Source organism: Pleurodeles waltl, chromosome 4_2 (genome assembly GCF_031143425.1).
Source record: "Pleurodeles waltl isolate 20211129_DDA chromosome 4_2, aPleWal1.hap1.20221129, whole genome shotgun sequence".
Classification (NCBI taxonomy): domain Eukaryota; kingdom Metazoa; phylum Chordata; class Amphibia; order Caudata; family Salamandridae; genus Pleurodeles; species Pleurodeles waltl.
The window spans coordinates 439,474,185-439,488,842 of record NC_090443.1 but is presented as its reverse complement, the minus strand read 5'-3'; the positions used below and the strand labels follow the sequence as shown (position 1 = coordinate 439,488,842).

The 14,658-nt window shown below is 44.1% G+C and overlaps 1 protein-coding gene across 2 annotated transcripts in view; it reads right to left on the bottom strand.

Moving 5' to 3' along the window:
• ADGRL1 (adhesion G protein-coupled receptor L1) overlaps positions 1–14,658 on the bottom strand; it is a 561,888-nt gene that overhangs the window by 69,705 nt on the left and 477,525 nt on the right. For both annotated transcript variants that reach the window (XM_069231717.1, XM_069231716.1), the window contains exon 13: positions 13,875–14,045. In XM_069231717.1, the coding sequence (XP_069087818.1) occupies positions 13,875–14,045 (171 nt within the window). The remainder of the gene's footprint in view (positions 1–13,874; positions 14,046–14,658) is intronic.

Here is a 14,658-nt window from a genome sequence, read left to right as displayed (position 1 = left end):
GGATCACCTCATCACAGGCTGCTAAGTCAACCAAATCACGCCAAAGTCAAAAGACCTTCCTTGCAGGAAAACACCTGGAAATACATCAGACCCAGACAACATGTCTGCACAATCTCTTGGATAAACTGAAATACTAGTTACACCAAGGGCGTGGAGACATCTGTACAGACAACCATCAAAATATGCGTTGGAGTAAGAGGATCTACTCCAATGCGAAAAGCATCACAAGAAACTCGGATGACTCAGTACAAGCACCTGCTACACAAACACTCCATACTAGCTGGATATGCATAAGAACATTGTCATTACCCCTTCCTCCGAGACAGGATCAGCCCGACTAAAATGACAAACTTAAATTTGCAAGACATGAAGACACTAAGGAATCTTCTCCTCGAGCAGTCAGGGATGGGGGGTTCTCATCTGTCATTAAAAAAGGGAGATATGTGATATCAGAGATGTATTGCTTATCTTTAAGGATGTAAGAGATATTGTGTGTGTCAGGAGGACACTACGACCATGTGCACAAGGACAATGGACACCACTTCCTGTGGGTAGATGAGAAACGGGTTATTACCGCAAGGGGCATTACAGGGACGGCGCAGTGGAGATTAGCACCCCCCATCAGTAGAAAACCAGATGTAGTGTAGCGTGCACCAGAAGAAAAGATTAGTGAGGCATATGTGTCTGTCTCATCATTTATCTTTGAGCCCTGCTAACACGACACAACAAAGTAATGATATATGTTTTATTATATAGTTGTTTCGTCAAGCACTTCATTTTAATGGGAAACCACTTCATGGTGCTGATAACTACATCGTCAGCAGTTTCATTTGGGGAAAAAACTCTTCCAATGCAGTAGGAAGTGACCTTAAAATGGGCAGAGTGTGACACGAAGATTATTTCCATGCTCCTAGGGAGGAAGATCTGTATTTTTAGGAAATCTGTTGTTTCTTAAGGAGTTGGGGGTAATCCCAATAGTCACAAGGTGAGAAGAGACAGCCTCTTTAAAAAGAGTTGTCGTAAATTTCCATCCAAATGTGGCCACATTTGGTTGGTTTCTAATGTCTTGTTTAAGTGAGTTCCAAAGGTGTGTGTTTTACAGCACAGATCGCTCTACCTCCATTAGTCTCGCAGTTAAAGCTCACCCTTGTGATCAGACATGATAATCTTGACCTCAAGTTAAGGAAGGATGTATAATGGTGGCCAAGCTTTGAAACTTCTGCAAACTTTATTTTTGGACTGCTAAGAACCACCAGGTGACAAATGTTAAACTAGGGGAACTCTGAAGAGGAACTGTAAAACGTTGTGGTTTGTAAAAGCTGGAAAAGAGAATGCGGGACTTTGATTTATACTCCCATGACCCCTGTTCACCTCGATAAATCTCGTCACATTTCCCCCCTTTTTCCCATAACATCCTTTTTCAGATATGCTCACTCATCTCTGTTTCACAATTTTTCTCTGTTGTCAATGTTTTATTGACACTGCTCTCTTCCAGATAGCTTGTCGCTCCCCACCCTTTCTTTGTTCTCCCGACTTTAAATCTCGTACTTGCTCTTTTCCTCTGTCTCACATCTGCCCGTTTTCGTCTCGCACCTTGTTTTTTGGTCTGTTTACATACAGCTTTGGCTAGTGTGCATTGCTTCACACTATAAAAACATAAAAAAATCCTAATAAACATCCTTTCCTGTACTTCCTTTACAAGAAGCTTTTGTTTCAATATATTATATTATTTTGACAAAAAATGTTTTAAAATATTGGCCCACCCTTAACACTTATTTTTTATTTTATTTCTACTGAAGTCTTTTCATTTATTTTCATAAGCTTCCTCTTATAAATGCGTATATATCCACCAACCATGCAAATGAGAGGACCCCCATCGTATCACCCAAAGCCTAATGTCTCCATTAACCACGCTACGGGGGCAATCCCTCCCATACACCATACCCGTTATGTGACCATCTACCATGGCAAAAGCACAGCTTTCCAAACGTAAAAAACTATTCACAGCTACCACTCAGCAAACATGGAGAACTGTTTACTGTTTTGAAATGTTTATGTTTTTATTCATTAATGCTTATTAAATACATACTGTTATTTATTTTTTTAGAAATGCTGCAGATATTTGCCATGTGTTTCTTACAGGTTATAAATAAAGCGAACTTCCAAAACTGAGTCCAATTTAATAAAATCAAAATGTTAATTTTGTCTAGAATGCCATTTGTAGATTGGTCAAACCCGTTCTGATTTTCACAATGTGAAGGTTTGAATAAGAGGTTTAATTTAGTCCATATTTGGAGACAGTTTTTATCACATGCTGCAGATGGGGGAGCTTAGTAAAAGGGATTCAGCCCTTTTTACATCTTTTCCGTAGATAACTTTTGCTGTTTTTTGTTGAAAGATCTATTGTGTACTATACTAATACCCACAGTGCGATTTGGGTCAGCCCATACTCATCATTGGTTGAACGAACGTCTTGTCAGTCTCATTGGCTTGCTTCCTATTTGATTACTTTCATTCTTATTGTCTTTAGCCCTCCTGTGGAGCATAGTTTCTCCACTATCTTTTGATGGATGATGCCTATCCTTCCACTGCTTACATTCAGGGAACTACTTTTTTTCTTTCGCTTTAAGCACTCCATGGGAGTCCTTGTGTTTACTTGATCTCTTCTCCCCTCTTATCTGTGTGTTGCTTTCCCCTCACTTCTCTGCCCACGTGTGTACTCAGTGCTATTGTTCCACCCACCAGCTCCTCTGTTGCTTCCCTTCCCTGTTTTTTCTATTACCGACTCCCGTCGCCCCAAAAGGCTACTCTATTGCTCTGTCACCCCGTTTCTCTCAACGCTGCCTGCCATGGTCACTGACGTCCTAACCCCACTATCTCCCAGTCTTCCTTTATCCTTCGCCCCTCCATGTCCCCTTTATTTTTTTATAATGTCATAATATTTTTTTTTACCTTTTATGGGAGCCAGCAATTGAAATGTACTACCAATTTACTACCAAGTCACTTATTTCTGTAAGGGCTCTCTTTTGGTACCTTTTATTTTTGGGAAGTTACAGCTGCACGATTGGTATGTGCCAGCTTGGAACGGTAAATTTCAAGAAAATGGCTGCTGCGTCATGACGTGTGCGTACGTACACATTACTGCACATTGCTTTGCCACAATTTTTTTTGCCACTGCTGTTCCTCATCAGCAATAGCCATTGTTTTCTCTTTTCCAAAGGAAACTACCACTGGCTACAATCACTGACAAAGCAAAAGGTGACACTTGTTGGCTTTGCCAATGCTCGTTTCAATCCGCCGGTGAATGCCTCACACACACTCATTTTGTCCTGCAGTCCCTTTCCTCTCCGTTCTTCTTTACGGCACCTCTCTTTACCTCATTTCGGGCATCTCTTTATCCCTCTCCTTCACCCATCCTCTAACTGCATTCTCTGCCAAGTGCCCATTCACTCCTATGTTCTCGTCCTCCTTTCCTCCCCTGCCTTTCTCTCTTCTTTCCTCGTCTCTGTTTCTGCCTGTCTAATCTTTGCATTTCCCCCCACTTCATTTTCTCCTTTTCCATAACTGAACATCGCTTTCCGCTCTCTCGAATCGTCTTCAACTTGTCTCCATATTGCATATCTCTCCCTTTGCCCCATCTCGCCTTCTTTCTCGTTCTCCCGTCCACGCATGTCTAGCCCTTGTTTATTTTCCCTCTCTCCATCTCTTGCTCCCCTTCTTTCCCCCTCACCTCATATTCCACCTGCCCCCTCTTTACCCTTTCCCTTTTGCCCCTTTCCCGCTACTCAGTCCCTTGTACACGTGCCCTTAGCCCCGCCTTCTCTTCCTCCTTTGCTTAAACTCGTCTTTCTTTCCCTCCAGTGCTTCCCTGTCCCTCCCGTGTTCTCCCCCTCCTCTCATCCTCCTACAGCTACTCCCCCAGGTCTTTTTTTCCCCCAACTCCAGCCAGTCTTACTTTAGTTCACCCTTTTTTCTCCTTTGTCTTTCCTCCCTTCTCCCCCCTACTGTTTCTCTCAGGTAATGTCTTCCGTTCCCTCCCTCCCTCTTCCCATCAACTCGTCTTAAATCTCTCCCCGCTCCTCTGTCTCCCTCCGCCTTTCCCTCTCTCGCTTCTCCTGCCTCCCACATTTCTGGCCCTCGTCTTTTCGCACCCCCTTTTTTTTTAACCCTCTGCCTCCTTTTTTCTCCCCCTTCCTCTCTCTCTCGCTCCATTTCTTTCGTCTCCCCCTCGTCCTCTCCCTCCGTCTTCCCCCTCTCTTCTTCTCTCACCTGCCCTCCACCCCCTCCTTAGCGCTCACATTTAGCTTTTCTCAGAAGCGTTTGATTCCCATTTTAGCCCGGGAAGAGGAGAGAGCGGTCCGCTGCCTTTGAAGGTGGCGCTGTATGCGGCCCTCGAAAGGAATCAATGAGCCAGGGGGAGGTGGGTGGGGGAACCGGGGGGGGGGGGGGGGGGGGGGGGGGGTATGAGAGGTAGTTTGAGGGAGGACGCGTGGAAGGGGGCTGCCAGCGTCACATCACAAAGGAAAGTCACCTTTCCCTCTACTTCAGAAGATAAAGCGCTCATTAAGTGACATTTTAACAACAGCAAAAGATTATTAAAAAGCGCGAAGAACAAATGGGAACATCACGAAGCAGCTGCTTTGAAAAGAACGCCCTCCGCGGGGAGGTTGTCTAAGCAAATATCTGGCATGTTGTTATCCAACATTCACTGAAAACAGAAGGCTCACACATATGGTAATGTGGTGGTTTTTAGAAAGGGAGGGGTGTTTTGGAGATTGGGTCAGTCTTGTGTTCACACAAAACAGGTGCACAGCGGCAGGCTTGCAAGATTCCTCCAAGCAGACAGAACAACAGCGCTGCAAGCACCTCTAACACACAGACCGGGGTACAGTTATACATTAACATAGCGCTTATGACCCGTATGTGGCCGTTGAAGCGCTTGCTCATGGATTGCACGCTACCCTGTCTAGGCTATGTAGTCCCTCTTTTGATCCTAACCTACGTAGGAAGTGCGCATGTCAGTTTGGCCGGCCGTCAGTTAGAAACTCTCCATCCGGTGGAGCCCAAGCACAGTGCCCCACTCCCTACCTGATAGATCACAGCACTTCTTTCATGTTGTGTAACAGCATGAAAGAAGCGTTGTGATTGGTTTGGGAGAGAAGACGTGGCGGCTGGAGTGGAGGGGGCAGGTACGTTTTTTTTGTTTTGTTTAACTGCCCACCCACGCCCGCTCCACGTGCTGCCCCCCACCCCTTTCTGGTAGTAGCCGTGACTCGTACTGTGCAGGCCTAAACAGCAGCATATACTGCCCACTACCCACACACATACTGAGGTATAGCACAGGCTCAGAGCTCTCACGTTTCTTTGCATTTTGGGACTTGTACTCATGGTTTTATAATTGGACAAATGATACTACAAATTCCAGAATGCAATAAGCCTGGAGTAGCTAGTTACTCATGCATTGACTTGAAAACTTGATTTTTTAGCAGTGTGGCAGTGGAAAACACACATACACACACACACACACACACACACACACACACGCATGCACACCAGGAATAGCACAGGGAGCTCCAAAGCAGACTTAAAAAGCTGTAGACCTGCCACAAATGTTCAAAGGGGCGAGAGTGGTGGCAACTGTGTTGGCAAGAAATGGATGGAGGACAGGACTGAGCAAAAAAGATTTTTGTGAGACAGAATCAGGCAGCTCAATCTCATAAACCAGTGCCCAGCACTAGGGTAATCTACAAAGATCAGATGATGGGTTACACTACACACCCGGGACAAATGTTCATGTGCTAAAATGGGCTGGAGGTTGAATATGTAGTAGTTGCTAAATTATGGCTGATACCTCTGGTGGTAAAAAAAAAAGCAACACTTTTGAGAAACACCCTTTTTTGAATATTGTGAATCTGGCCTGAGAACATTAGAGCAAATTACAATAGAACTAGTTTACGTTACACATTTTTATCACAAGATGTTGAGTCAAAGCCACGATCTGAACCTTGTTCCTCATGTTCCAAGATCTGCAACACTAGTCACTAGACCACATATATTCCCTTGTGATTGCCACAGGCTTTAGAAGCTGGAAAAGGTAAAATCAGAAAACCAAGAAGAAGAATCTATTTGGATAGACACACACAGGGTCAGATTGGGTAGGCAAGCATTCGGCTGGTGACCGAAGGCCCACTGCCTGAGGCTAGATGTGGGAATGTTTTTTGGCCCTGAGCCCCTCTCTATCCTATCACAGACTGTTTATCGTCCATTTCTGTCTGCGGCCCATTGCCACATACAAACTGACAATGGGCCAGCCCCAGCAGGCATAGCATGTGGTGCACCTCCCTTGCCTTGGCCCTTAAGCATGACAAGGAGGTTTCGCTGAAGGAGATGCTGCTTTTGAGTAGAAAGGTTCATACTTACCTCACAAGGGGAAGTGGTGCGGGTCATTGAGGGCATTCTGTTTTTGTTCAGGAGTGCAGCTAGCATTGCTGCAGCTCCTGCAGTCCACCAGGGTCTGAGGGAATAGCCTTTCCACCCACCTGGCCCCCAGTATAGGTTGTTCTTATGATTAGTCACTGTGTTGACCCTTTCAAACCAGCCTTTTGAAGAAATGGTTTAAGGAGGAATGCAAGTGGCAGTACTGCTGCAGCTTGATTGGGTGTCAGATTTGCACTTCAGGGCTAAGAAGTGAAGCGCCCAGGTCTGAGACAATCAGTGATTCTCCCTGGTCTCCAGGTGCTTTTCCAGGTTGAAGAGGTCATGCCCACAGGAGCTGTGATTTCTTTAGCCCAGCAATGTTCGACTGAGACAGCCAGGAGCCGGTGCATTTTGCACATGTCTAGTTCCTGGCTGCCTGACCAGAAAAGAAAGAGTAAACAAATAGAAATAATGGACGGAATGCGGAACCAATCAAACATTCACCCCCAGTCATGGATATGGGTTTAATCCATCAAGTCTTTTGCTCATCATTCCACCCCAGTTTGGACCCAGCCATATGCAAATCCGGCTTGACCCTGTTCCCCATGGGAACAGTCCAGCCCGAACTGCCAGGCCAGGTCCTCCCTGGATTGGAAACAAGCATGCTGGGAAAATAAAGAGTGTCTGTCAGGCTGACCTTTGCTCAGCCTGACAGATCCTCTTTATGGTGCCAAAAAAGTGAGGGGGCATGGTCCCTCAGCCCATTAGGATGTGCCATGGCAGAATCTCTCTACAGTCAGCTAAACTTGACTGAACTAAGAGTGTTCTTTCAGTCTAGCCTTTGTTCATGACTGGATGCAGTGCTTTATGTGAGACGACAAAGGTGTGGGTGGGGTCTATAAAAAAGCATAATTAGGAATGCTATCCAAGAAGCTTTGCCTCCTTGTGTCTCAAACAGCATGCACCTAGCCAGTGTTTGGTTGCCTCTCTGTTAGTTTTCTCTTTTGCATTCAGACATAACAAAGCAACAAACATATGCCTAAAACAAGCTTGACCTATCGCCTTTGCTAGTGCTTGTTAGCAGTATCAGATACATAGGTAACAAGATTAATTTTGTTGTGAATAATTAGAATTGAAAGTGTTTCAAATCTGAAATTATGAGACTGTGAACTAAACATTGCTAAAGTCTGTGGGCTGTATGGTGGTCTTCAGAGCGTCCCAGTCACTCCTGCTCTCCCCTTCACATTATTGTACTCTTCAGTCTCTCACTTTCGTAAACACTTGCATCCTTTTTTCTCCTGACAACTTTCTGACTATCCTCCTTCTGAATCTCTAAGGCACATTTCTGGCCTCTTCAGCACTGTCTCCTTCTGCAGGTATTCATTTAATATATGTAGCCTGAACACCTTTATGACTCGCTTAAAGAGACTGTTAGAAACTCCAAATGCAATGTCTTTAGCCTCAGCTCCTACACTCTGAATCGAGGCCTCTCATAAACACTGATGCTCGACCTCAAGTCACTTAGACACCTTAAGGCTACTGAGGTCCAAGTGTTCATTAAACAAAAGTAAGGAGAAACCTAAAGAAAAACAACATCAGGAAAATGCAAAAACTGTTAAGGAACACAAGATGAAGTAAAACTTGAAATGTAAATAGGAACTGTATTGCTGACAGGGATTACATTTAGAGACTTTAAGCCTTTGTTGAGAAATAGATTGGTATTTTGCCTATAAAGAAAAGGACGTGTTGTGGGGGAATGTCGACTGCATGGTGAATGGGGTGTCTTTTCCTGCTTTTCCTGCTTGACTGCATGAGAATCTCACTTTTGTTTTGGGCCCTAACATCATGCTTATACAGTGAGCTCAGTGGCCTAGGTCTGTGCCTGACAATGTGCGGTCCATGACCTATCCTGTAACCTGGAGGGTTACACCAACCTGGTCCTTAGAGAAGACAGCTGACTAATTCCCTTGTCATTACTTGAAGTGGCGGTGGCAGTGTAAATGATTTTATGATAGTGTGACCAGAATGTGCTTTATTGTGCCAGTAAAAGTGTGGTCTATGAACCTCTCTCCTGTAAAGTTCTGCATTTATCTGAATACCTAAACATCCCATGTACCAGTTTTTGTAAACTGAGGGAGTGATACCTGCATGGTGATGGATTCTATGTGTGTGAGAGTCTGGATACTAAGCTACAGGGATCTATTTTTGATGTCCTTGGTTTAGCATGGCCAAAGGTGGAAGATGAGGATAGCTTTTACATACAATGGAAGTTTATTGTCTACATTTCTGTAGCTGGAGAATGGAGATCCAGACACTGAAATGGGGAGGATGGAGGCAGAGCTACCATTAGAAATTATCTGAAGAACTTATTAGCAAGGCACTGCTGATTAGTTCTTACTGAGCATTGATATTTGCTGGATGATAAGAGTGAGCAGTGCAGGGCTGGACTGCAGTTTCTATTGTTTAAGTTGAAAAGGATTCTAGGCCAGGCATTCTATTGTATCTGTCCCTGATTACTGCTTCAGGAAGGTTGATGACAGCCAGGTACATACAGCTCAGACTTCATTGTTGTCATATTTTGGATACTCCTGCATGGATCCGAACCCAGTAGTCCCTGCTGTCACAAGCATCACTTTAAAGAAAGGCTGCATTTGGTGAAACACTTGAGAAGGACACTTGAAAAAGAACTAGTCCAACATGGTTCTGAGCTTTGAGACAGCTGATCCACATCCCCTGTCTGGAAATCTGCACTAATATGGTATTCAAACCATCCCACTTTGTTCCAGTCCCAAGTTCTTTGTGATCAAGGAAGAGGGCGCTCACCAGAGTACTCGAAGACTTGCTGAGTAACCATGGTTGTTGTTCTCCTAACAGCTAGTCTCTCAGAGTTGATGGGACATTATCTGACGTCTGCACTGCTGAAGAAGTTGAGGGTCTACCTGGTGCCTAGGAGCCTGCATGCGTGCCAAGAGAGGAAAAGGGTTTGCAGACCCTGCCACAGGAGAGTGTGTCCAGGAGACAAAGCCCAACATGTTCATGGCTTGAGGGGCACTGACACAACATGGACTGCATTAGTAAGTGAAGCAAGCAAGGTCATGTAATGAATGTGGGTCTCCTGGTCTTTCAGTGCAGTTTGAGAACTGTCCCAAAAACTTCATCAAATCAAGTGTGGCTGAGCTGCTGACAGCTGCTGCAGGCCATGAGACAGTGCTGTTGCTGCTGATGACGGAAAGAAAGAAGACGCTCCAGTGTTAAGTGGATGTTGATCAGCATGGGAAGCCACAAAAAACTTCTGCTGCTAGTGGAGCCGCAGTTGACCCGATTGGCTGCAACTGCCAAAGAAACTGTACTATGACATTCAGACCTGCCATGCTGTAATCATCCATCAATGCTGAGACTAAGGACGGGCTGTCATGACAGTGGAATATCACTTGATCTATGACTTGTGCAAAGGATTAAGACATGTCTGAGGAAATCAGACACTGGGTCTGACTTCCCATAATAAACCTGGGAAAAGATTTATTGAACTGAGTTGCACTTCTAAATCTTTGGGGTTTATAGTGACAAAATCTGGCCTATGCCTATTTACGGCTCTGCAACAGAATACTGGGAGCTTTAGCTGTTAAAGTAAGTCACATTGGGGGAGGGAGTGAGAACAGAGGGATGGTGTGCTGTTAATGAGATCGCAACCCGGGGTACAACAAAGTATTTCCTAATCTACCTGAATTGTGTAGTATTTAATTCTGCTGTGTGTTTAAAGGACTCTTTTTCACACAAAAAACAAACACTGGGCTGGACTTTAAGTTATTGTGCCTGTTGGTTGGCAGTTGAGTTCTGAGCTCTTGACACACACACTACTGAGCTGAAAAGCCAGTGACTCTTCACCCTTGCTACCATGACAGTCAACCGTGGAAAGGGTTGTACTTGCCCAATTTGCAGAGCCACTATAGGGCAGAACCCAGTACACCAATAGCAGATGACCTCAACCACAACATTTGTGGCCCAGTAGCACCTGTCAGCCCTGCAGCTCCCGAATGGGGTCTGACAAGATGAAAACAGCCTGATTGGAACCTGTTTCAAAGTAAGCTTTTAATTACAGAAAGCTCTGGTTGGATAGCTTTCTTGACTATTTCATTTCCCTGTTCCTCATGCAATGACTTCCCTCCCTATTCTTGTGTTTGACCCATTCCTGAAGAATTTAGGTTTTACCCCGACGTTTGGTTGGTTGAGTGTACCCATTCACTTTTGAAATCAGAGAACTATTTTACTTTCTACTATCTTCTTATTATAGCAAATAAAGTTCCAAGAGGGCCAAACATTACTAGGAACACTTCCATGATGGCTGCCATGCTGCATCTGCACGCAATGTGACGACCATCTTGGGAGAGTAAAAAAATAAAATGTCATGGTAGTTAGTGCAGCTATGGGCTTTGCCATATTTACACCACATTGGCAAAACCAGTAATGGCATACTAAAAGCACTGGCAGAGCAAAGTTAACTGGCTTTACAAACGTTAAACTCATAGTATGTATTTTCCATTCTACCCTGAAACAGGGAGGAACAATTGAAGGAAATTCTAAAATTCAGCAACCAATAACTGAGAATATCACAAACTCTTGTCATTATCTGAAGAACATCAATTGACTATCATTGACAAGACTACCACCTCTGTCGAGGTTGGTTACTGCAGAAAGATGTTTGCTGGAGCATATAATAAAATAACACATTCATTATATAAAATTAAGAAGTCACCAGAATTATTAGGGCATTTCACAGGTCACCAGTCACAAAAAAGGACCCTAGCTGACTGACCCAGCAGAAGCCGACTGTAGGATTTGGTATTTCCACAAGTAAACATTGTTGGACCGACCGACAACATCACATATGACTACTTGTCCCGCATATGTCAAGACAAGCTTTTTATGAAGCACGAACGCTTTGGGTGGCTTCCCTGTGGACAAGAACAAGTATAAAGCAACTGGTTGATTTTCGATATTTGCTCCCAGTTTGACAAACAATCATTGGCAAAGCCAATATGTCTTGCCTATGTGATAACTATCGGTTTTGTCACTGTCTTTCAGTCATATTGTACAGCAGCATGTGTGCTATGTAACATGGTTGAAAGTTAGGGGAAAAAAGTGCTATAACATGCCAACACTGGCCACGTCAGAGCTCTTTTTTATCTGGTGAGAGGGGTTGTGCAGGGAACACAAAGTGGGGTTGGGGCAGGACAAAACAACTCAGGAGGAGGGTGGAAATGATGGGGCAGGCAACACAAGACAGGATGTTGTGGGAGTGATGGGGCAGCCAACACAGTAAGGGGGGATGGGAGGGATCGGGAAAGCAAGACCAGGTTGGAGGGACGGGGCAACAGCAACAATGTGGGACAGTAGTGGTGGGGGATGAGAGATGGCCTGTAAACATATGCACTATCATAGAATGCTGCAACTAAAAGAAAAAATTAGTCCTCAAAGTGCAAGCAGCAGAAGGACACTGGGTAACGAAGAGATACTTGAGCCATGCTCCAGGGGAAGGACAAACACACAAAGAGGAAGTAATCCTGGCACATGCTGATCACAGAGGAGCAGGGAAATGAGAGGGACGATGACACCAACTAGTGGTATGCAGTGGGTGCGCTTTACGCCTCCTGTGAGTAAACAAAAGGTCTTGCAAGAGACAGCTCATGTGCTGTCTCAGGGGAGACCTACAAACTGAAGGAAATTTAACAGTAGTAAGACAGCTGACAAAACACCACCCAGCATTTGCAACAGTATCTTCCAGTTATACATGTCAGTCGAGGTAAACAAAATGTGTTATTTACTGCAAATCTAGGGCTAGATGTATCAAGCTACCGCTTCGCATTTCTTAAATAGCAATTTTAAAGAAATCGCTCTTTGAGAAATGCAAAATAGGATGTATGAAAATTGTGATTCGGTAATTGCGGTTTCTTAAAAATCGCTATTAGCGAATCGCAATTAGGGAATGGTCGCCCATAAGTGTGAATGGTTTTGTATTTCCGAATTTGTGAATTAATGTTTGGAATTTGCAAACTAGGTAATGCAAATCCCAGGGTGCTCGGGGCCCAAGGCCCCTTTGGCTGCACCCCATAAAATATTTGTGGCCATATAAAGCGCACACATGCCCTAGGGACATGTGTGCGCTACATGTCATTTTAAAAAATGCATTTTTAATGCATTTTTAAAAACTGCACGTTTACCACCAAACTTCAATTTGTGGTAATTGCATTTCCTAAATGCCAAATTCGCATTTAGGAAATGCATGATACATGTGCACTGGTAATCGCAAATAGGTATTCCCTATTTAAGATTACCTATTTAGGGAAGCGTGATTTGCGATTCCCTAAATGGAGTCTCAGGGAATCACTATTTCATCAATTCCTCAAAATTGCACTGTTAATACCTTTCATACATTCTGAAAGGCATTTTTGCATTCGGTGGAATTTTGAAATTCGCACCATTTGCAAATGCAAAATCCTTTCATACATCTAGCCCCTAGTTGGTTCCACCAAAAAGCATATTAACACTCCCAACTCTAGTTCTGAACGCCACGTCTCCAGGATCTTGACAGATTTCAGCCAGTCTAAATATGGGCAACCAAGATGATGTCAAGAGGCTAAGGAACTTGAGCCGGTACACACTGGGAAGGAAGCAACACTATACAAGAGGCACACACATTTCAGTGAAAAAGCGCTGAAAAAAAAATTGCATTAGAGCAGTGGAGTTGGTGGGAGTTCAAGTGTGACCGTAGCACATGAATCAGCAGTTATTCTAAGCACAAAATAAACTTGCACCAAAAGTGCTGTACTGAAACAGTAAAATTAATGAAAATGACAAGGTAGATGCTTTGGGAGCATTTTGTTTGCCTGGAAGGGTGTAGGTTGGGTAGTGTTGTATGCATCTACTGCTTGCAGCAGTACTAACTGTCCACAAGAACACCATTCACTGCCATATTCACTTTCATATACACCTGTTGCTTGCATCATCATCATCAATTTTTCAACTTTGTTAGCATAGATATCCTTTGTTGGCAGCAGAATAACCTGTGTTACAACCTACCTGACTTTCACAGCGAAAACACCACCTATCAGCCACAACGAGCATTAAACTTGTGTTTACTGCCTGTGATGTTGCATGCCCGTCACAATGAACAGTACAAAATTGACTTTGACAACTGTGGTGCCTCCTGTACCATGTTCATTTTCTTAGTTGACAGGTGGCGGCAGAAATACTCTAAACCGATTTTTACGATTCAAATATTTTGCGACTGTTTTACGCAGTGGCATCTGCCAAGCGGACAGGCAGAATTGAAAACTTGTCAGCCATATTGCAGAAATGTACTAGCCCCTGTGGTTGAGATGTCCCCTCACTTCAACACAAATGGCATGTCCAGACAGGTTACGACATTATACTTCACACACAGCTGTCTTGACACTTACTATCTCCCGGTGCGCCATCAGTATGGCAAAGTTGGTGAGGTGGCTGCAGGCGCAAGTGGTATGAGTCGTATTGGTGTCCACCAGCCGGCAACCTTGTGTCGACCAGTATCCCATCATGGAGCGCTCCGAGTAATTCCAGAACGAGCAGTTGGCGTTGAAGTGGCTCTTGGTCTGTATTGGAAAAGTATTCAAGAATTTAATGGCATTCTAGGTACATAGTTACTACTATCAACTATGTGCAGATTAATATATATAAAGTTATACAGGATAAGGGAGGCACCATTACGAGCTAGGATGCGGCAATAAGGATGATAGGCACAGGCTTCATTGTGATAGGTACAGTACAGCAAATATTTTATGTTTTAATGCTGTTCCCTGAATCCCACCTATTATTAATCGTCAGTTAAAAGGCATGCAGATTCTGCGTTGGGCGTTACAAATGGATTAGGACCCTCAAGCACCGAAGAATTCAAGAACCCAAGAGTCTTCCATGCCTCCTCTCAAACTGTAGACAATCTTTCTGTGTCCGCAACTTCTGGTGAATTTCAACACAGGGAATGTTTTGAGAGGTCACAGTTGTCAGTAGAAAGCTTTGTGATCGCACTGTTATCAATGCTAAGCCTTGTGATGTCACCGTCATTATTGACAGCTAGGTGATGCCATGGTGATCAACGTAAAGCTGTGTGAAGCTTCATTAATGAGCGCAAAGCGGTGGGATCTCATCTCACAGCCATCGATGCAGTCATCAATTAAAATGTGTGATGTCATTCATCAATGCAATGCA